General features: G+C 41.0%; 1 protein-coding gene across 1 annotated transcript in view; it reads left to right on the top strand.

Moving 5' to 3' along the window:
- The window catches only part of LOC126234495 (uncharacterized), a 120,679-nt gene that overhangs the window by 29,913 nt on the left and 65,665 nt on the right, over window positions 1–25,101 (top strand). The window contains exons 3-4 of the mRNA XM_049943191.1: window positions 2,078–2,298; window positions 15,955–16,102. Coding sequence (XP_049799148.1) covers window positions 2,078–2,298; window positions 15,955–16,102 — 369 coding nt within the window. The remainder of the gene's footprint in view (window positions 1–2,077; window positions 2,299–15,954; window positions 16,103–25,101) is intronic.

The following is a 25,101-nucleotide window of genomic DNA, read 5'->3' as shown; positions in this document are numbered from 1 at the left end:
GCTCAAGCAAGTTTGCAAAGGCAGTACCACAACCAGACTTGAACCCCACAAGATCTATTTGAATGGGCAGTAGATAACATAACAAAAATAGATTTTGCCTGTTCCACTCAAGAAGATTACTCTGCTTCGGAAATGTTCTTAAGAAGCTGACTGGAAGAAGTATTGACAATCATAGCAATTTTCTGCAGTCACTCCCAACACTACATCAAAATTATTAGTGAAACACTTTTCAGATGATGTGCAGGTTAGCTGAGGAGGGTAAATACATCATTGGTCAAACTGAAGGCTATGTCACCACTTTGTTGAGAAAAACTGGTGGCTTGGATACATTTTAGAAAAAAAATGAAGAAATTGGTGAAGTGAAAATAACTTTTCTTCATCCATGTGAACCAGCTACATCATTCTCGTATCCTATACGTTTGGATGTCCTGTGGGTGTCAGTTGAGGGCTGTTTTCACAAAAGTAAATCCATTTGCTCCAAATTGGATAACATAAGCTCTTCTTGAAAGTGATGTAAGCCACCTTGTCTATCAATGTCACATTTCAAAAAGGCCTTTATCTTGTCATTTTGATCAAAAATTCTGGAAATTCATGCAGTATGTGCTTTCTTACACCAAACTTTCACAAATGTCTTTGGTATGAGGGCAACAGTTACTGGGTGCACTTCATGTGAAATAGGCCAGCATATCAACTTGAATGGAGAGTAATTGGCAGATGTAAAAGCAACTTTAGATGAACTTCAGGAAAATGTCTGTTGACTCTTGCTGTTCATGTTGTTGTTAATGACATGGAAGACAGTACTGCTGATTGAAACCTCAGATGATGCAGGCTTCAAAACAAAGTGTTATGTGAAAAAATGCTGCCCAAATATCTAGTCTATGATGACCAGATTAAACTAATGAGTGTGCACATAAAGCCTTTAAAACAGTGGGAAGTACCTCTTTTTAATATACTTCACAGTGGTTTGTGAAATATGGAGTAGATTGTCTGAGATTCCTTTAGGAACCTCAACAAAGCCCCCAGGCCGACTGCATGTTGTTAATCTTGAAAACTGACTGTTAACTTCCGAACTATATGTGCTAATGGGGCAGAAAAGATAGGTTCAATAGAGTAGAGGTGACACGCGCGTGCACACGCGCGCACGCACGCACACACACACACACACACACACACACACACACACACACACACAAAGATTGCGTGTCATCAAATGTGGCAAGAAAAATCTTGCAAACATAGTTGGATAAATGCTGTAACAATAATTTGAGATGCGGGCAGAAAGGATAGGTCAGTAGAGGTGACACACACAAAGGTTATGTGTCATCAAATGTGGTAAGAAAAATCTTGCAGACATAGCTGGATAAACGCTGTTGCAGTAGTTTGAGATGCCAGCATTTGCTAGTCTCAGAGGTCCCTTTGTGTAGAAACACTACCTAGTTCTAATTATATAAGTGACATACATACACAAGCAGAACAAATTATTAGTGGAGGTAACTATTGTCTTCAGTCAGTCACCCAGAAGTAAGGCGAGAAGTGTGGCAATAGTAGTACTCTAGTATGAACTGCATCATCTCCGCAAGATTACCTATGATTATTGGTTAATGGTTTTATTACTTGTGGTCTTCTTTGAGGACAATGCTCCTACTGACTGAGTTCCCCATATGTGACTCATGACTCAGTCTTGTGACTTCAGTTTCAGTTTGTTAATTCCTTCCATATCTGTATTGAATTTCATTGGAAATCTTCTGCCCCCACTCCCTACCTGCAAGTCCAGTGCTACTGTAGTAAGACACTGGACCCATATTTAGGTAGACAGAGATTGAAATCTCTGTCCAAATCTAGGTTTTTTGTGGTTTCCCTAAATCATTTAAGGCAGATATCAGATGACCCTTCAAAAGGACATGATCAGTTTCCTTCCCTATCCTTCCTCAGTTCGACCTTGGCCTTATCACTAATGTCCTCATTATAGAATGGATACAAAACCCTGATCATGCTCTATTGTATTTAGTTTACTTCTTTTTCATTTTAGCTTTATAAATGATTTCTTCTGAGTTTTTTGCCTATTTGTTTTTTCCAGAATTACATGCAAAATTACCTGAAAGAAGAAGAAGACCTATTAACAGAGCATCAAATAAAAGTTTTACGAGAAGATGTGGAGAAAATGTGGGCTCTGTGTTGTTATACAGATACACAGAAAGAAGAGTTCCCAGAGTATAATGTACCTGTTGTGTCTGAAACAATCCTGGACAAACATAGAAAGTATCTTGCTACATTGGAAGTATTGTATAAAAACAATGAGTATGTTTACGTTTTTTTGCACTTTTTTCCTATACTGATCAATTAGGTTCATATTCCAATTACAATTTCTCTTTTTTCTTTTCCAGTGCTAATATCATTTTCCTTCTTCTGTCAGTACTTCGCCCAACTGCTTAATTTTGTTCTGTAATGTGCACTTTTATGTAGCGTTTTATTATTTAAAACCTTTCTTATTTCTGATCTGTGAATAATGAACTTAGCAAATCTTGTTTGATTTCTCTGACAAAAGCACTGCAGACTTTATTTCCTTGAACTGTGGGTCTTTTATCTGTAATATTTGCTGTATATCTTATTACAGTCTTTTTCACCACACCCCATTTTCCAAACCTCTTCTGTGCATATTGAATTCATTCTTCCTTCTGTTCATCCTTTTTCCCTAAGTACATCTTCTCTATCCAGTTTGGAAGTCATTATTAACCATTCAGAGGCTACCTCTCTTGCCTGTCCACTCTAAAATATGTATTTGGGTATCACTACTCTTAGACTTTCCTAGAATATCAAAAAATGGTCACTGAACTCTAAATCTATGTAAAATTTACATCTACTTTTCTTATAGAGTAATTGGTTTACTTCTGATATATTATAAAGCCCAAATTACCAAATTTTTTTATGAAGTGAAATTTGTAATGGCAGTTACCTTCTTTTGCACCAGTTATTTTTATGTCAGTGGTCACCTTTCCATCAAACACTGAATTTTAAAAATTTATACCCAATTAAAAATATAATCTGTTCAGACCAGGTGGTTGTTGGAATGGAGGATACATTATAAGAATACTCCCAATCTGCTCAGTCTGGAGGCAAGATATAAACGGCACAGGTATTGAAGTAGTTGTTGACATCCCTAGTGCTATAGTCAGTCGCATGTTCAGCAATTGGGTAGGTAAATTTGCAGTTTGTGCAATACAGGCAGACAATTGGTCTGTTGTCATGCCCACACATAATGCTGCACAATAATTTCAGTACAGCTGGTATATAATATTGATGGTTTGTACTGTAGCCTTACAGCTGATCAGATAGGAAGCACCTTTGATTGGAACACAATAGGAGATGATTGGGGAGGGAGAGCGGTGTGGAACAGGTCTTCCATTCAGGTCATTTGAATGATTACTGATAATATTGTGTTATGAATTTTAAATGCAAATGGAATCACGGAATGTAAGTGTGGCTGCCAGAGATAGCAATTTTTATTGTAAATGCTTTGGAAGAGATTCTGACTTAATGCAGATGTAATTAATAGTAGTTCATATTAGTCTGCTCAGAGATAAAGTGTAATAAGAGACATATTGACTGTAAAAAAAGTAATCATTATTTTTCAAAATAAGTGGTTTTTATGATGGGCCAGATTTTCATTGAAGTGGAGTGTGCAGTGTGGAAGTTGCAGAAAGAAAGGCAGTGGAGTGTTTTTAAAGATGTACAAACTGTATGTTGGATACTCAGTCATGATTAAACATGACCAAACATGCAATTAATTGCTAGGCTGCAAGCTTTTTACTCTCTTTGCCACAACACTTATTTCTATAGTGGTTTTTGTCTGTATGTTACCCTAACTATTTTTTTAATCTTTGATGTATTTACTTTCTCCTGTTGATAGGACCATCACAACATACTTGTATATTACGTTGCCAATTTTAGCTTTACAATAATGCATTATTGAGTACAATCGCACATGAAATTTCTCAAATGAACATCTTCAAATTTAGTGTCTCACCAACCTTTTTTAGATTTTATGTCTTCTACTTTGCTGTCTCTGCTTTATAATAAATCTGAATCCAGTCACTTATTTCTAAAATTATGTTATTACTTTGTTTCATTTTTGGTCCCTTTTTACTTTGTTTCATTTTTGGTCCCTTTTTTGCTAATTTTCTTCTTTGACTTAACATAAAATTTCTAGCTCTGGTCTGTATTCATACTTTCACAAAGATAATAATTAACCTCTTCTGAATGCATCAGTACATTTTCATCTGACACTCCCTTTATTACAAAATGTCAATCAGGCCTTGAAAATTTTCAACCGTGTCCTACACCCAGTCATTGAATACCTTCTGCATGATGGAAAGAGTGGTACTCCAAAATGATAATGTCATTCTCCAAAATAATGGCCTACATGACCTATGTGATATACTGACCATACTGTGATTCTCCTGGTTCCAATCATGCATCCCATGTCTGTCTCATATGAATGAATCCTATTGCTTTCAAGTCAGATATTTCCTGCCTGACCAAATGTAGCACCATGAAAAGGCAGCCACGTACATGAAGTGCGGTGCTTTGCTCTATTTACTTTACAGTTTTCCATATGTGTATTTTTGTCACGTTACCATTTTGAGTTGTGGAAAATCTAGGATGGAATAATGACAGTATGATGAAAAGGATAGATTGCTTCTCATTACATAGTGGAGATGAGTCACAGGCAGGCACAACAAAAAGATTACTAAACATGTAAGATTTCGGTCAGAAGGCATTCTTCTGAAACAGACAGCATACACACACACAACCTCAGTCTTTCACCCCTCTTCTTTCCAGCTCCCCCCCCCCCCCCTTCTTGCTGCCCGCTGCCGACCCTACTTTCTCCGCCGTAAGGAAGACCCAGGTGCAAAATGTGCCCAATCCACCCAACCAGTACTTCTGATTCCAGTCCTGTCACAGGTTTGTTCTACCCCATCAGGGGTTTGGCCACCAGTGAAATCAGCCATGTCATTTAGCAGGTCTGTTGCAATAATTGCACAACTTTTTACATTGGTATGACTACCAATCAGGTGTCCAACAGGATGAAGGGCCACCGCCAAACTGTGGCCGATTGCAAAGTAGAGCACCCTGTGGCACAACATGCAGCTGAACATAAAATTTTATTGTCTGCTTCACTACTCAACCTATTTGGATCATTCCCTCCACCACCAGCTTTTCCTGAACAGTGCCGATGGGAGTTAGTAGCGCTTAAATACCCAGATTGTGCGTTGCTAGTTTGAGGTGACATTCACCTACTGAATGTAGACTGGAATGCCTTTGGATTCATGTGAAATACTTTTGAACATGTTTTCTGAAAACTGTCTTGAGCAGCTAGCTTGGCAGCCCACATGCAATGGAAATATCTTAGACCTTGTGGCTAAAAAGACCGGACCTTATTGACATTGTCATTATAGAACCAGGGATTAGCGATCATGATGTCATTGCAGCAACTATGATTACAAAAGTTAATAAATAAGTCAAGAAGGCTAGGAGAGTGTTTCTTCTAGATATAGCCGATGAGCAGTTGTTAGCATCTCATTTAGACAATGAATTGACATCACTTAGTTCCAGTAAGATGGATTTAGAGTAATTATGGGCAAAGTTTAAGCAGATTGTAAATTGTGGTCTGGAGAATTATGTGCCTAATGAGTAGATAAAGGATGGAAAAAATCCACCACGGTTCAATAACGAAATTCGGAAGATACTGAGGAAGCAGAGGTGGTTGCACTGTCAATTCAAAAGAGAATGGACAAATGATGACAAGTGAAGGTTAGTAGAGATTCCTGCATCTGTGAAAAGCTCTATAAGCAAAGCATACAACATCTACCACCGTCACACCTTATCAAAAGATCTGGTAGAGAACCAGAGAAAATTCTGGTCCTATGTAAAATCGCTAAGCAGGTCTAAGGCTTTTATTCAGTCGCTCGTTGACCAGTGTAGTGTGGCAGTTGAAGATAGCACATTGAAAGCCAAAGTTTTAAATCTCTTGTTTAAGAAATATTGTTCACACAAGAGAATTGTGCAAACGTACCATCATTTTACCATTGGACAGACTCCTTTATGGATGACAATAGTAATAAGAATCCCTGCTATAGAGAAGCAACTGAAGATTTGAAAGAAAATGATTCACCTGGTCCAAATAGAATCCCAGTTCACTTTTACAAAGGGTACTCTATGGTGTTGGCTCCATACCTAGTCTGCATCTGTCATGAATCTCTCACCCAGTACAAAGTCCCAAGTGATTGGGAAAAACACAGGTAACTCCAGTATATAAGAAGGGACCCACATAATTACAGATCAATATCCCTAACTTTGGTTTACTGCAGAATCCTCGAACATTCTCAGGTCAAATATATTAAACTTTCTTGACGTCGAGAAGCTTATATCGTCGAATTAGCACGGTTTTAGAAAACATTGCTCATGTAAAACTCAGGTTGCCCTTTTCTCACATTATATACTGCAAACGATGGATGAAGGGCAAAAAGCAGATTCCATATTTCTAGAATCCCGGAAAGCACAGTGCCCCATTGCTGGCTGTTAACGAAGGTACGAGCATACGGAATGAGTTCGAAGACTTCTTAAGTGATAGAGCCCAGTATGTTGTCCTTGATGATGAGTGTTCATCAGAGACAAGGGTATTGTCAGGAGTGCCCCAAGGAAGAGTGATAGAACCACTGTTGTTCTCTATATACGTAAATGATATGGCGGACAGGGTGGGCAGCATTCTGCAGTTGTCTGCTGCTGATGCTGTGCTGTGGTGTATGCTAAGGTGTAAAAGTTCAATGAATGGCAGCTAGCTCTAAATGTGAAAAAATGAAGTTAATGCAGATGAGTAAGAAGAACAAACCTGTATTGTTCGGATACATATTAGTCGTCTCCTGCTGGACACAGTCATGTCATTTCAATATCTGGACGCAAATGTTGCAAAGCAATATGGAATGGAATGAGCTTGTGAGGACTGTGGTAGGGAAGGCGAATGTTTCACTTCAGTTTATTGGGAGAATTTTAGCAAAGAGTGGGTCTCCTGTAAAAGAGACCGCATATGGGACACCGGTGCAACCTTATCTCGAGTACTGCTCGTGTATTTGGGATCCGTACCACGTCAGATTGAAGGAAGACATCGAAGCAATTCAGAGGTGGGCTGCTAGAATTGTTGTTGGTAGATTCGAACAACACCTAAATGTTACGGAGATGCTCTGGGAACTCGAATGAGAATCCCTGGAGGGAAGGTGACTTTCTTTTCGAGAAACACCATTGAGGAAATATAGAGAACCAGCTTTTGAAGGTGACTGCCACAAAATTTTTCTGCCACCAGCATACATTGCGCTTAAGGACCATGACAATAAGATATTAGAAATTAGGGCTCATGTGGAGGCATATAGACACTCATTTTCTTCTTGCTATATTCACAAGTGGAAAGGAAATGAAACGACTAGTGGTGGTACGGGGTACCCTCCACGTGCACTGTACGGTGGCTTGCGGAGTATTTATGTAGATGGGGATGTTGATCCTTACAACGCATTCTCTGCTCCTGTAATTATTCCAGCCTCAATCTACAGTAACCTACTGTTCCCACACCCTCCATCCAACAGTTTCTACTCCTCTGTCCTATCATCTCCTCTCCTTTTTCGCCTCCCACCCTCTTCATTTGCTGCCCTCTGCCAATGCACCCACCCATCTTTCTCCACTCCTCTCCTTTTTCACACCTTTTTTCCCCACCTCCCTGCCCCACAACCTTCTGACAGTCCACCTATTGGCAGTCTAGTCTCAACCTTCTGACAGTCCACCTATTGGCAGTCTAGTCTCTGCAGACTCCACCAGACAGCATTCGTCTCTACCCCCAACCGTACACTACTATCCCTTCCCTTTCCTCACACCTTGAGATTTCTGCTTGCATTCCACGTGGTATTTACATTCCGCCCCGAGCTGCCTAAGTTGGTGGTAATATGTGCACAAGGTGTGCTTGCTTGTGCATATGAACGGTATGTGTTTCTATTTTGCTGATGAAGGCTGTGGCCAAAAGCTTTTTTCAAGTGTTTTGTAATTGTGCCTGTCTGAAACTTAACGTGTCTTCTTTATGGTAAGTAGCACTCTATCTTTTCCTGCGTAGTTGAAAATGAAATAAAATTTATGATAAAGTCTTTCCAATTTATACTAACAAAGAGATAGAGGGGCTGGCCAGTACTTACCTCAGCTCAGAACAGCCGATAGATACACATAAAACAGAACCGAAAATTTACGTTCCTAGCTTTCGGAACAAATGTTCCTTCATCGGGGAGGAGAGAGGGGGGGAAAAGGGAAGAAGGGAAAGGAGATTCAGTTACTCACAACCCAGGTTATGAAGCAACAGGGAAAGGAAAATAGGGAGGGTAGCAAGGATGGAGGCATGGTTGTCAGAGGGAAGCCGTTAGTATTTGTTTCACATCTTTATATGAGATTTTCCATTAATCATTCTTTCCAACTTATCATTGATTACAGAACTAAACAGCTGGCTACTTACATGATTGTCCATGCCAAACTGTAATTAACCAAAATGCAGCCACTCAAATCCCCAGTGAACTGTAAACTGCAATACCAATGACATTGACAACTATTTTAGTATCTGTGCTATTTGTATTCTGCCTCAGTATCATCTCTGAATTATGTAGATGAAAGATGCTCTTCCAGCACATCCCACATTTCGTCTGGCACATTCTTCCGTTTAGACATTTAACATGTTTCACTGAGCCCCAAACAATCACAATTAGCACTTGTCTGCTATACTACTCACCAATGTAAACTGCCAGATTATATTCACTATTTAGCACCTACCAGGATGCGGCCAATGCTGTTGTACAGGATTAAGCGGGACTTATCCACAAACTACATTTTGCCACTCTGTGCACCAGCAGTGGTGTTCAGAAGCTTATTACTTTATGAGATGTTTGTTAGTTTTGAACCATGCAGTGATATGCTTGCCATAGTTTAGCACATAGCAGATGAATTCAAATTGTCGAAGCACATAGATGTAAATCTGTTTCAGTGCTCCGATATGAAGCAACACTGTGGACAATACTCTATGGTGCATTACAGATCTATGTACAATATTGTAATCATCATGTGCTATATTCATTTTGGATTGTTCAGTACGTCACTGAATAGAACTCTCGGCAAAGTTTTACCATATAAGCAATCTGACCTCTATGCTCCTATTTGCGTTTCGTTTGCTGGTATGTGTTTTTTACTTGTTTATAAGTTACAAAGGCTTAATGTATGGTATAACTCAATGGGCTACAATGGCTTAATTGTGGATATACAAATTACAGTTTTGTTTTCAAAGATGACACTTAATTCTGAATCGGTGTGCGCTATGAAATGAAATTTCTTCTTATTATGTTTCTATGCTGGTTGATGACCAGAACTAATTGAAATTTCCTCTTGTTATGTTCCTATGCTGGCCGATGACCTGAACTGTTATCTTACCCTTTCAAGCACAGTGCTTTATATTGGACATAAAGCGTGTCTTATCAACAGACTCAGAGCTTCGACATGACTGTCAGTCTCCACTGTAGTGTGACATATTCATTCTGCGCTTTAAAGGTGCTTGAGGCAGTTGAGTTGTACATACTATTTTATTTATGTGAGAATATGCACTTGGGTACATGAAGATGGAATTAAAATTTTTAATTATATAAGTAGTGCACCTTAATATTTCTTTCAAATTTTGGGGTTCTCTTTGACTTATTGATTTCTGATGGATCATTATTAGAAGTTTTCTGGAATTTTAATACAGGTTGTTGATCTATTTTACTTCAGATAAGTTTCCTCATCTTAATTCATACTTTAAGAATGGCCCTTTTTTTCTCTTCAGTTATTGTAGATCATCCCTGTCTTTTTTTCATTTCCCATATTTCTCTCGGTGACTGAATTAAAAAGAGAAAGAAAGAAATCCGAATACAATAGATTCAAATGCTATTTTAATTCTGTATCAGTACTCTATAAATCTCTAAGATTTGTTTGGCATATGTATTAAGATTTTTTTCTCTTTTCATGGGAAGAATGACTGCTTGTACACCTGTTAAAACTACTATTTTGTAATTTTATAATCAACCTCTGTGAGAATGAAATGATAGATACTGAAGAATATTCGCAGTTTCTGCCCTGAAAGCTGATTGTTAAAATTGTCTAAGTGAGTTGTTGTGTGATTAATATTGGCTTTCTTCAGGTTTCTGCTAGTTAAGATTTTTCAACATTTCTGTAGTTTCTCAACCATTAACCCAGCCTTTGATTGTTCACAGTGCGCTTCTCTGTATACACTTGATAGCACATGACAATTCACCTTGATACGGGTTCCATATATTTGAGCAGTGTTCATGTGATTTGTATGTGGTCTCTCTTGTAAACAAACTGCAGTTACCAGGTATTTTACCCATGGGTCAAATCCTACCAGTTGCTTTACCTACAACTGAGCCCATGTGAACATTCACATATCTCTTCACACAGTAACACGCATATGTTTAAATAGAATAACTGACTCTTACATTTCTTTACAATAAGAGCTAGTTGTCAGTTTTGCACCAGGCTGATATGTTTTCCAGAACAAGCAGCATATTACTACAATATTTACTGGATAAATTGTTTTATACTTAACTGCTTTAAGTGTGAAAAATCAAAGATCGCAACTAATATGATCCAATAAGTCATTAATGTAAAGCAAGTGCAGCAGTGGCCCTATTACAGTTGCTTAAGGTACACCAGATACACTTCAGTGTCTGCAGGTAACTCTCCATCTGTGACAACATGCTATTTTCTCCCCCTCCCCAATTTCATTTACTTAGTAATTCAACCATTATAGTCTGGACTCACAATTCCTACTGGGGAGAAATCACATATGGGGTTCCCCAAGGCACAATTTTAGATCCACTGTTGTTCCTCATATAAGTAAATGATCTTCCATCTAATACGTAACAAAGAGAATTAGTTCTTTTTGCAGATGACACTAGTATTGTAATCAGTCTGAACATACATACAGAAACAAAAAGAATGGTAAACAGAGTTCTTAAAAGTGTCATTGACTGTTTTCTGTGAACGGTCTCATCCTCAATTTTAAAAACACACAACATATTCAGTTCTGCACGTCTAGGGTACTACACCAATGATAAGTGTAACACGTGGTGAGGAACTAGTAAATAGGGTGGAAACTTCAAAATTGATAGGAGTCCTTATTGATGAGGATTTAAATTGGAAAAAGCACACTTAGTTCAACCACATTTACACTTAGAATCATTGCAAATCTTGGGGAGAGACAAATCCGTAAGTTGACATATTTTGTATATTCTCAATCAATAATGTCATATATGACAATGTTAATCATCTTTAAGAAATAAGTCTTTGTTGCTCAAAAATGTGCTGTAAGAATAATATGTGGTGACTTTTCAGGCTTTCCTGTTAGATCTGTTGCAAATACACTTCACGGGTTTTCTGCCGGATCATATTGTGTAAATTGCACAATATTTCATTAGTACTGCTGCAATGTATGACTGCAGCAGTGACAGGAGCAATTACCACCACCTGAAGATATCGAGCAGTTGTTCAAATGTGTGTGAATTCCTAAGGGATCAAACTGCTTGGGTCATCGGTCTCTAGACTTACACACTACTTAAACTAACTTACGCTAACAACAACAACAACACACACACACACACACCCGAGGGAGGACTCGAACCTCCAGCGGGAGGGGCTGCGCAGTCCATGGCATGACGCCTCAGATCGTGCGGCCAAGCAGTTGCATCGATGAAATACTATGCAATTTACGCAATATCAGCTCACCAACAGTCATCTTGTAGACATCTGTTGAAGGAGTTGGGCATTCTGACTACTACTTCACAGTATATTTATTTCCTCATGAAGTTTGTGTAAACAATCCACTACAGTTCAAAAGAAACTATCATTTACACAGTTACAATACCAGAAGGGAAAATGACATTCATTACTGTAGATAAGGTTGTCTCTAGCACAAAAAGGGTTGCGCATTGCTTCAGCAAAAATTTTTGATCACTTACTCACTGATATAAAATGTCTATCAGACAGTATAGTAAAATTGGAAAACAAACAGAAAGTTTCTCCTTGACAACTCCTTCTGTTCCATAGAAGAATGTGTTTTACTGTAATGTGTACAAGGTGATAAGTAGGAATAATTAATTCGTATCTGTATATCTTTTTTTTCTTTTTGTACTATAAAAAAACTTAGAAATATTCAGTATGTAACCATATGTACAAATTAATTTGCAGTTTGAATCTAAAATGACCTATTTCATATCATTAGGATCTATCACGCAAATGATCCGTGGAGCAAGTAACTAACTAACTACACTAGAAACCATGATGTTTTGCCTTGTGAATGGCCTGTGTACCTTTATGAGTGGGCTACACAGATCTGGATGATGGAAAAGTCACACTTACTGTTTTTCTGAAAATATTTGCCATTCTAAAGCCTTCTATACAATCACATTGCAGTTACAGCTTTATTGTGGCAACACCACAACCAAAAAAGGATATGGCCACATGTATCTGCAACCTCCAGCTTAGTGCCACAATTGTAAAATCTCCAAGCACTAAAGTAGCATCCCTCTGTGCCACTGCTATTTCCTGCACAACATACTATAAAACTTTCACCCACACATGGAAAATCTCTTATGATTGATACAAAAGAAATGAAATTTTGGAGGGGATACTCCCCAGAAGATTTTCTGCTTACCTTTGGGAAGCAAAAGGCCAGATCATCATCAGACAAATTTACAGGAATTGTGAAGACAAATAAAGAAAAATATTCTTCCAACTTGGAGACCATCCTCAACAGCAACACTGTACAAAAGCATTGCTCAGCGAACCTCCACTTCACCAGAGGAAATTGTTAATTGATTCTCTAAGAGAGAGCTGGTTTACCCTGTGAGGAAAGTTCTATGATTGAATGAATAAAAAATAGTGTAATCCAACACAAATTGAAGCCAGGCCCTCCAAAGTTGCTGAGGTGACTCTCACTAACATGGCTGCGATCTCTTAACCTTATATATATATATGTATGGAATGTATGTGGCATCTAACTGTGTTGGGCAGAACCGCATATGTTACTATTTTCACAATCCCCAGCTTATAGGCATGCAAGAAACGAAGATATGACCTCAAGACAGCTTTGACCTCTCACACTTCACCCTAGTACGTTATGACCTTGCTCCTGATTTGGGAACTCCAGATCATGAGTGTGCAATGACGCTCATTCATAGTCAAACCATTCTGTTGAACAACCAGTTACAAATTGTTGCTCTTTGTATTTACGTTCCTAGAATTATCTTTTTTTTTCTCTTTATGATAATTGCGTATCTCCACCATTTGTTCTTCCCTGTGCTGACATACTGCAACGTATTGCCCATCTCCCAACATCTTTTTTTCTGTTTGGTGAAGATAGTATCCACTATATTGTTCGGGGCTCTCCTAGATGCTGCATGAGAGGCAAGCTCCTGGCAGATATTCTGGGCCAGCTTAATAGTGTTAACCTCAAACAGGTTAACCCACATTTTATTCAGATTCTTTACATTCATTGTCCCATCTGGATCACTCCTTCTGCAGAGCAAAATTTGCACACCTTCTAGAATTGTCCATCATCCCAGACATACACTCGGGCGACTAGTTTCCATGCATAAATCACTTGTTGAACCATGTAAAATCCATGCTTAAGACAACTTGGCAGCTTTCCAAAACTAACTGGAAGCTCAGCTCGTCATTAATGACCTTAGACACACAATTCTACAGCACTGGAAATCAGGTAAAGTACCTTATGAATATTGCCATCTCAGCCTCTGAACTTCCCTTACCCTAGGTCTCTTCTCTTCTGCAATGAACCCTAATCCCATGGTGGACTGAGGAATGTTGATACGTGGTTCGCAAACAAAGATGTGTTCTCCATATCTTTGAACACGGCACTATGATGATGGAAGACTGTGCACAATATAAACAGATGCATGCAAATAGCCACTGAATTATCAGAGATAGCAAAGAAGCCTCTTGGATTTCTTGTCCCCTTGACCAACTGACTGTGTTAAACTTTGTCGCGTTGCTAGCTAAAAGGTCCAGCTTCCAGTACCCAGTCTAACTGTTGCAAACAATATCATTGTGGATCTTGGCAAAATCCCCAACACTTTGGGCCTTATACTGTTCTTATTATGAAGGAACTAGAGTATGCCCTTTGATCATCATGTTCTTGCACCTCAGTACCAGACTAAGCTTTCAATGTCGATTTCATAGGGATCGCTCTGCAGTCTTCCATCTTGTCACCTTGTGGACTTACATCATGGGCAGCGTTCTGCGGAAATGCTAGACCTTAGCTTGATTTTTTGATTTTGAAAAGGCTTGTAAAACTTTGCTGTAGACAGGGAATCCTCCATACAATGCACAGATGGGGCTTCTGATGCAGTTTGCCTCACTTTATTAAAGAATATTTAAAAATGGGATTTTTTTATGTATACATATGTTTGACTTTATCAGACCCTTATACTCTGGAGAGTGGCATGCCTCTGGGCTTCATACTCAACTTAAACTTAGTTTGTCTCTCGCTGATTGTCTTAGGCTTTCATTTTGTTGATGTTTTTGTGATCTTTTGCTGCTCTGTTTACTGTACCACTGACTTCAGCACAGTCTTGACTATGTCTACTTGTGGATTATAGACAAAGGCTTCCACTTTTCCAACGGAAAAAATGCCTGTATGAATTTTTGGTGTCAAAAGTAACTTCTCCCTCCATCCTTACGTCTTGGTCCTACTGCCTTTATAATCACTGAAAGCACAAAATTCTTTGGATTAATGCTCGATAGAAAACTTTGTTGTTCCTCCCATAAATCCTACCTGGCAGCCCACTGTGTCCATTCTTTTAATGTCCTTCAGGGCCTTATGGGGAGCAGACCAGATAGTGCTTTGTTTATATCGTTCATTAGTCCGATAGAAGCTGAACTATAGGTGCATCATGTATTCAACTGTATGACTCTTCATTTTATGTTGCATTAACGCAGTAGACTACCATCCTGTTTCACTCTCTTATCAACTGCTGTCTCCCTTTTTGTCCTTTGACTCTTAAAGATAGCAGTTTGGTTTCCCTACAAACTGTAGATAACCTTCCCCTCTCTTTGTTTTACCCCTTTCTCTAAATATACAGATGCTATAAACGCAGGTTCGCTGTTCTTAAACATATCTCCTAAGATAAGTCATGGAGTCATTATTGGTTTATATGTTCTTAAATTTTTCCATTGTACCAGTTTTTCGATAAATAAATAATTTGCCAGTATTTTGCAACCATTGCTTATTAAACTGAATGGTAGTATTCACATGTGAGCAACTACCTTCTTTGGACTTTGAATTATTACAGTCTTCTTAAAGATATTTTGCCTGCCTTATATTCATGGCTGGCTCTCCCAGGGATCTCAGTAATTCTGAGCAAATGTAATTTACTCCAGACTTTTTTTTCCTCTCCAGCTTAGTTCTTTCAGTATCCTAATAAAAATTCTTCTTGTAGTGTCATATCTCCCTTATCATATTCAGTCGTAATATTTATTAAATATATAATATTAAAATGAGTTAACTTTTGTTGGAGTTAGGGCAGTTGTGCCTTCAATTATCAATCTACTGTATGGCTTAGACCTTCCTTTGTCTATAATGGTCACTGTGTTAAAGAGGCTCTTAACACACTATGACAGAGATTTGAGAAATACAGATACTACTGTGGAAAAAATCTCTAAAATAATATTCTGATAACATTGCTAATACAACTACATAACAATGGTTAGTTATGGGTAGCATGATGAAGTTTCTGTGAATTCATCATAAATTATTGTGTCTAATGCATTTCTGGTTACATTATTTAGAATGGTTTTCCAACTATTTTACAGGTTGGTATTCAGTTCAGCAAAGAAGTATTTTGACCTGTGGCATCATGTGCAGGATCTTGAGAAACAGTTAAGTGACCCTACTCGACTTTTCACTAATCGAGGTGCACTGCTCCTTAAAAATGAAAAGGATCGCAAGGATGGAAAAAAGGTGAGGAATTTTTTGAATTCATTACAGCAATTAGCCTTTAACAAATACATGCCATGCAAAGGCATTTAACACAAATTTGTTAGTGGTATCAGTGTAAGTTAACATGACATTTTCTTCATACAGAATGTGAAACCTTAGACATTATATCAGTTATCTAAGATGAATAACATTAATCAGAAAAATCATGCAGAACATGGAAAAAAACTGCAGAAAAGAACCAATCTATATAATCCTTGCTTCAACCAAGAAATAATTCAAAAATTTGTAAAACTGTATGAAATTAATGCTTGTTTGTTTGTTTCCAGTTCTGTGTGTGTGGGTATCCTTACTGGTCTGTACAATTAAGAATGTTGAATATGATTATAATAGATGTTGCATCTATATCTGGAAGAACCAGAACATTTTATATAGAATCTGTTCTACATTTCCAATGCTGCACTTTCATTTTGTTATAACGTCAAGTTTAACACATATATTTCAGAACGACACAACACATATAAGTCACAGAGTAAGTTGACAAGCAAGACATGTGTACACGTTAGCATTCGAATGAGCACTGAGTCCCAGTCTAGCGGCCGCTGCTCGGCTGGCCGCTTAGGTGGCGCAGCTGCTGCATGGCTGGCAGACAGCGCCGCACGTAGAGCACGCACGTAATTGCGCGGCGGCGCTTTGAATGATCGGTGAGTCACAACACTTTTCCCCCCTTTGAAATTGTTGCACTGGCCCTGATGGAGGTGTCCTGGAGATGGCTAACGTCCATAGGCGTTGTTTGACTCGCCGTAAAGTCTCGAGGAGGAGGCTTCCCGTATGGACGGAAGTGTCCCCGATGGTAACGGGTCGAGATGACAGGAGACGTAGGGGTCGAATCTGCTGGGGCCCCATGCACCAATCTGCCCGTTGCGGCAAGTCCAGTTGATATGACAGGAGACATGGGCGATGTGTCTGCGTCCGTTGGAGGAGGCGGCGAGTAGATTTGCTCTGACAGAGCATGGTCATCAGTTTCCTGCATGGGGACGTCTCTTGGTGGTGTCCGTTCTTGTGCTGGCATCGTGATGACGGTGAGAGGGCTGTGTTGTGAGTATTGAGAGATGCCAAGATCCCGAGCGTGAGGTAGAGTCGAAGGTGGTGTAGCGGCATTCGGAACAGGCATTGCCAGCACATGAGGCCGAAGCTGGTCCGAATGACGCACTGCAACACCTGTGTCCGTCTGGATTTCATACAGGCATCTGCCACGGTGCTGTAAGATGCGGCCCGGGCTCCATTTAGGCCGTCTGCCATATCCCCGTACCCAGACGAGGCCGTTGGCGGTGAACCGGCCAAGTGAAGGCACCCGCGGCCTTGAGGTGGAAGGCGCAGAAGATGAAGTAGCGTGCGGGGCTGTCGGCCATGTAAGAGCTCAGCCGGCTGTGGTCGCCCATGGGGGTGAAACGGTAAGACGCCAGAAACTGGAGAAGCGCATCATCAGCAGCAGAAGAAGTCAGAAGTTTCCGCATCTGAGCCTTAAATGTGCGGACCAGTCATTCAGCCTCACCGTTTGATTGTGGATGGAATGGCGGGGCCGTGACATGCATAACGCCGTGACGAGCACAAAAATCCGCAAATTCGGAAGAGGCAAATTGCAGACCATTATCAGTAACAAGAGCAGAGGGGAGGCCTTTCAAAGAAAAAATGCGGGCAAGAGCACTGGTGGTTGCCGCGGTGATAGGCGACGTGCAACGGACAATGAAAGGAAAGTTAGAGTAGGCGTCAATTACGAGGAGCCAATAAGTACCTAAAAAAGGTCCCGCAAAGTCAGCATGAATGCGCTCCCAGGGTTTCTCAGGCGAAGGCCACGGTGACAAAGCTGACTTCGGGGCAGCGGCCTGTGACGCACAAGGGCCACAGGCAGCGACCATGTGTGCTATTTCAGAGTCGATGCCGGGCCAGTACACATGACGGCGCGCCAGAGATTTTGTGCGAGACACACCCCAGTGCCCTTGGTGAAGGAGGCGCAAGACCGAAGCACGCAACGACACAGGTACCACAACACGCGGCGAAGCATTGTCAGTGGAAAGGAGGATAACACCATCCCTAGCTGTGAGGCGGTAAGGCAAAGCGTAGTAGTTCCGCAACGGATCAGAAGTCTTCGCAGAGGGATGATCTGGCCAACCCCTCTGAATACAGCGTAAAACCCGGGAGAGGGTAGGGTCAGAGCCTGTAGCAGCTGCCAACCGGTCCCCGATGATGGGGAACCCGTCCACAACCCGCTGCTCGGCAACATCCACGCGGAAACACAAAAGTTCGTCCCTATTGAATGCCTGATCAGGACCCATGGGAAGGCGAGACAGAGCATCAGCATTTGCATGTTGAGCCGTTGGCCGGAAATGAATCTCATAATTGAAACGAGACAAGTAAAGAGCCCAACGCTGGAGGCGGTGTGCAGCCTTGTTGGGAAGTGACGTTGATGGATGAAACAAGGAAACAAGTGGTTTGTGATCCGTAACAAGATGAAATTTTGAGCCATAGAGAAAAACACCAAACTTATGAAGAGCATAAATAATGGCCAAAGCTTCTTTCTCAGTCTGAGAATACTTTTGTTGGGCATCAGTGAGCGTTTTGGAGGCATAAGCAATGGGTTGTTCCGAACCGTCAGAAAAACGGTGCGCAAGGACTGCACCGACCCCGTATTGAGAGGCGTCTGTGGCAAGAACAAGATGTTGGCCAGGTTGATAAGTAGCCAGGCACGGGGCCTGTTTCAGCATAGTCTTCAATTTCTGGAAAGCCACATCGCATGACGCGGACCAGTGAAAAGGCACATTTTTATGCAACAGGCGATGCAACGGCTGAGCCACCGAAGCCGCAGACGGTAAAAACTTGTGATAGTATGCTATTTTCCCCAAGAAGGCCTGAAGTTCCTTAACAGATGTAGGGCGAGGAATGGCATCGATCGCAGCGACAGTTCGCTGAAGCGGACGAATACCATCCCGAGAGAGTTGAAACCCAAAGTACGTGATAGATGCCTGAAAAAATTGTGATTTCTGAAGATTACACTTAAGACCGGCAGTCTGTAAGACATGAAAAAGTGTGCGGAGATTTTGAAGATGTTCTTAAGTGGTGGAGCCAGTGACAACAATGTCGTCCATGTAATTGATACACCCAGGGACAGGGAGCAATAATTGTTCCAAGAATCGCTGAAAGAGAGCAGGGGCGCTAGCAACCCCGAATGGCAAGCGTTGGTATTGATAGAGGCCGTAAGGCGTGTTAAGGACCAGAAACTGCCAGGAAGCAGTGTCGAGAGGAAGTTGATGATAAGCTTCTGACAGGTCAATTTTAGAAAAATACTGGCCTCCAGCAAGTTTAGTGAACAGTTCTTCAGGACGGGGCATAGGGTAAGTGTCGATGAGGCATTGAGCATTTACAGTGGCTTTGAAATCGCCACAGAGACGAATATCACCATTTGGCTTAGCAACGACGACGACAGGAGAGGACCACTCACTGGAAGTGACAGGAAGCAAGACCCCTGAAGTAGTGAGATGATCCAACTCCCGTTTTACCCGATCACGAAGGGCCACAGGAATGGGCCGAGACCGAAAAACTTAGGCCGAGCAGTGGGTTTGAGCGTGATATGAGCTTCAAAGTCATTTGCACGGCCTAACCCAGGAGAAAAAAGGGACGAAAATGTCGTCGACAAGGAATCCAGTTGAGCATAAGGAATAGCATCAGAGACAATATTGACAGAGTCATATATGGAGAACCCAAAACCGCGAAAGGCATCGAAACCAAAAAGATTCTCTGCATTACTCTGGTCGACCACAAATATGGGGACAGTGCGAACGACGGATTTGTAAGATACCTCAGCATTAAACTGTCCCAAGAGAGAAATCTTCTGTTTATTGTGCGTCCGTAATTGCCGAGTGACAGGTGACAGGAGTGGAGAACCCAACTGAAGATACATCTGAGAATTAATTATAGTGGCAGCAGACCCGGTATCCACCTGCATGCAAACATCTCGATCAAGGATTTGGACAGTGAGGGATAACTTCCCTGAAAGGGAAGAAGTGCAATTGACAGACAACACAGAAGCAGAATCAGCGTCATGTTCATGAGCATCACGTATGCGGTCGGATTTGCAAACGGAAGACATACGACCTTTCTTTTGCAATTGTGACACACAGCCCAACGTTGGGGACAATCCTCGCGGGAATGTTTCGTAAAACACCGCGGACGTGAAGGAAGTTGCTGGGAGTTTTGCTGCAGTTTCTTAGAGGTTTGTTTACGGTTAGGCCGAGGCTGCGCTTGGGAGCGCACTGCGGCCACGTCGGCTGGCGGGGACGCGCCGCACGCGTCGTCAACAGCACACGAGGTTGTATTTCCCCAACATCACCCCACGCCTCTATTTGTGCCCCAGCGGCGCGAGAAATTTCAAAAGACTGTGCAATGGAGAGAACTTCATCTAGAGTCAGATTCGCCAACTGAAGGTCACGTTGCCGAACTTCTTTGTCGGGTGCCGACCGGATAATAGCATCCAGTACCATGGAATCGGCATAGGGTTCTTTGTGAACGTCAGTAACAAATTGATACTTTCGACTGAGGCCGTGAAGTTCAGCAGCCCAAGCGCGATAGGATTGATGTGGCTGTTTTTGACAACAATAAAAGGCAACACGAGAGGCTACCACATGCGTTTGCTTTTGAAAATAGACAGACAGAAGTGAGCACGTTTCAGCAAAGGACAAAGACGCAGGATCCTTCAAAGGAGCCAATTGCGACAACAACCGATACATTTGAGGTGAAAGCCGGGAAAGGAACAGAGACTTACATGGTTGTTCGTCCCTGACATGAAATGCCAAGAAGTGCTGTCGAAGACGTTTCTCATAATCAGACCAGTCTTCCGCCGTCTCGTTGTAAGGAGGAAAAGGAGGTACAGCCAACGACGAGAAAAGCCCCGCGTTTGACGCCGCAACGAAATCGCGAATCGCTGCTGTTAGAAGCGTTTGCTGTTCAAGGAGTTTTTGCAATAGTTGCTCGACAGTAGCCATGGGAACCTGTGGGTCAACGGTGAAAAGGAAAAATCCACTACCTCGTCGCCAATTGTTATAACGTCAAGTTTAACACATATATTTCAGAACGCCACAACACATATAAGTCACAGAGTAAGTTGACAAGCAAGACATGTGTACACGTTAGCATTCGAATGAGCGCTGAGTCCCAGTCTAGCGGCCGCTTAGGTGGCGCAGCTGCTGCATGGCTGGCAGACAGCGCCGCACGTAGAGCACGCACGTAATTGCGCGGCGGCGCTTTGAATGATCGGCGAGTCACATCACATTTACATTCTCCCTGACGTCCGTGAACTGTTCCTGGGGAGCACTTATTGAGTCTTTAACAAGACCAAAGGCCATTGTGGAATATTTTGTAGTTCATTGTCAAAAGTGACAGTGTTATGCAAAGGATAGATTGCTGCTCTCGTATAGCAGAGATGCTGAGTTGCAGATAGACTCAACAAAAGAACTGTCAAACAAGTCTAGCCTCAGCAGCCACACACACACGTGTGTGTGTGTGTGTGTGTGTGTTTTGTCTAATTCAGATGAAGGCCTCCTTGGCCGAAAGCTTACTTGTTTGACAGTCTTTTTGTAGTGCCTATCTGCGACTCAGCATCACCGCTATGTGGTGAGTAACAATCTATCCTTTTCATAATATTGTCATTATTCCATCCTGGATTTTCCATTGCCAAAAGTGAGTTACAATTCAGAGGGAAAGATGGTTGGTGATACAACCTGCATATGAGTCGTATTGGCTATAATATTTAGACATTGAAGTACATGGATTGACCTCCTGTTTAATTGTAGATGTTGTTGATGTGGTACACAGGCAGGAGACTGGTCTGAATGAAGCTTCTCTCCACACTGCTGTATCTTGTGCACGCCTCTGAATCTCTGCTTAGCTACTGCAACCCTGCATCCAATTGAACATGCTTGCTGTAGACAAGCCTTGGTTTTTCTCTAAAAATTTAACTCTCCATTTCTGGTCATATTGCTGCTTTCCACATATTTTAAAAGAGCTACTCTCAACTTCAAGTATTTCGCCATTGTGTAAACATGCTTGCATTTAAGGCTATAGTGAATTTAACATACGCCCATTCCTCTGACGACAGCTCACAGTTTGCACGTCTCCAGCACAACGTAATGACTTCTGACACTCGCACTGTGAGCACTCACTACCCAGGTGGCGACAGTGGGAGTGCTGATGCTTGGCTACCAGACTCCCGAACAGCCATGCTTTATGGCACAGCCCAAGAACCTGTGCCTTATTTTAGCCAAGTAGTGCCTCAAATGTCTTTTCCCCTTTATCTGATTAAATTTCTCTTCATTAGTTACCTGATATACACACAGCCGTCAGCATTGTTCTGTAACACCATATTTTGAAACAGGTTGTATATCGCCCAGGACAACCAGAAAATCCAGGAAAATGCGAGAATATTTTCTTCTGGCAAGAATCACGGAAAAACCCTGGAATTATTTAGAATCAAAGGAATTTTTCATTTCTTCAGTTATCAGGTAAAATTTTTGTAATTTTGACTGCTAAGAAAGGATGCTCTAACAAACAATTTTACTTTAGTCCACTACTGCAGAATAATACTACAGCAATAAAACATAAACAAGAGAATAACACCAAAATGAAAAAGAAAATGTGCCATTTACAACAACATAACACGGTGCGCACACAGGCATCTGCAGACAGCAGAATGTGTCAAAGGCTTTAGTATGGAGACTATTCAGTACAACAACAAACGGTGTCTGCTGAGCATGATGTCACAACTGTTGACATTTCTAGCAGACCGCGTAAAAACATTGTGAATGGTGGTTTGAGAAGCGTCACTTTCAAAGTAAATTTCCTTTTATGCAATATGAATTATATTATGTGTGAGAATGTGCAATGAATTCCGTAAATCATGGAGCATTTGACTGTCATTCAAAACTTAACACTTTAAGGACCAACCACTTGGAAAAATTTATCAAGCTCAGAAGACCAGCCACTTATGTCATTACTTAAAAATTTAATGGTGCAATTGTGTTTGATGTATCTTAATGGGTAACACACATTAAAAAAGACCTATAGTATACATGAAAGCTTAGCTTTTGTTGTACTTATACTGTATCCATGTTAATATAAACCATTAACTTTTCCTACATGTGTGTTCGGTCTACTTAATAGTCAAGTTGCTAGTGGCAGACTATATTGCATGTCCTATGATCTGAATATCTGCTGTCATTGGCTGGTGAGATCAAGTAACATGAGCTATGCCTGGTTGACAAAAATCGCATCAAAATCTATATTTCAGTGCTTTGGAAGCTAGCATGCTGTATTTGGTGGAATTCACATTTATACTTTCGTAATATGAAAATATGCAGTAATTTCTACACTGATGTATAAAAGCTGTATAATTCAGAGTATTGATAAGTGTTACAGCTCTGAGGGAAAGTGTATTGTCACTTAACACAGGAAAAATGTATTTTTTGGGGTATAGTGTATTTTGATGTGGGATAAAGTGTACTTTCACTCAGAAAGAAGTGTATTCTTAATTGGGAATTCTGGGAAAAATACAGGAAATTTTTTATTTTCCATTTTTACACCTTGTGAAAGCTTCTTCTCAATTCTTGTCTGTACCAACCAGACTGAAAACATTGCTAAGTGTTTGGATGATGTCTTGCTTCAGAACTAACTAGTACAGAGTTCACAAACACACACGTACATCTACCGAGCTATAGTGTTCCAGCCAACTATATTGACTGGCACTGCAGCTCAGCAGTATTGAGTATTGTATCAGGCAGAGTGGGGAAAGGGGGCATAATGGGATGTTTGAACGGATGGGTGACTCATAGTTTGGAGGGAGGAACAGTGAATGCAAAAATGGGACTGTGGCACTAGTGAGCTTACTGTTGCGCAGGCAAGGGGGCTTTGAAGAGAGCATAAGGATGCGAAGCGGTGACTTATGAGTAGGAGATAGACCAGAGGAAGAGAGAGGATGTGGGGAGGAAAGTGTGAGAATGAAATGAGTGAAGTCTATAGTTTGAGATTAGGGCAAAAATAAGTGTGAGACGTGCTAGTAGACAATGAACCATTCGAGAGGTGGAGGTCAATGTTCAAGAAAGTGTTATGCAGGGCTGAGGACGACTTGTGTAGTGGATGCGAGAGTGGATGTTGAGGCTGTGGAGGAAAGAGGGTAATGTGTCTTTCTCCTGTCCAGATGACGAATGATAAGAAAGTCATAGAAGGTAATTGGGAGGGGGGTTATTTGTCAGGAGACAGAAGTATGAACTTAGTTTTGGTTTGGTTGGGCTTGGTGGCAAAAAAAGTGTTTCCACCATAGAGATCACCAAATAGAGGGTAAGTTTTTTAGGAGTCCAGTGTGACTGAATTTGGTTGTGTGACTGAAAACGAGTTCTTGGATAGGAAGGAAACTTCTGTGTTATTGAGAGTTGTAGTAGATAAATTATATCTTCTTCCAGCCTACTCTTTTATGCCATTGTGTGCACAGTTAATGTCAGAGAGAGCTCACCAGTGCCATATTCCCATTCTGTGCACTTGCTGTTTCTCAATCCCAGCTGTCAGTCACCATTCCCCCCCACCCCGCCCACACACTGCACTCGACTCAAACCATCACCACAACCCAGCTGCAGTAATGAATAAGAAGAATTTCTCTTGCACTCAGAAAATACTTACTATGAGTATCCTAGCAGCATTTTGTTACTGAGCTAACAACTTGATGACATTGCATTGATTACTTTTCATTTCTGATGAAGAACAATAGATACATACCTCATCCCCAGTAGCATAACAGTGCACAAAATCTGTAGACCCATGTCTCATCATCAGTTATGTTTCTCTTAAGGAACATCTCATTCTCGTTTGCGTGATCCAAAAGCCATTCACAGATTGCAAGGTGAAGGTCTTTCTAGTCTTGATTCATGAGCCATGGATGAACATGGCGGCACCATGATGCATTACAAGATACTGTGTCAGGA

Source organism: Schistocerca nitens, chromosome 1 (assembly GCF_023898315.1).
Source record: "Schistocerca nitens isolate TAMUIC-IGC-003100 chromosome 1, iqSchNite1.1, whole genome shotgun sequence".
Taxonomy (NCBI): Eukaryota; Metazoa; Arthropoda; class Insecta; order Orthoptera; family Acrididae; genus Schistocerca; species Schistocerca nitens.
This window is presented reverse-complemented; position numbering and strand designations above follow the sequence as displayed.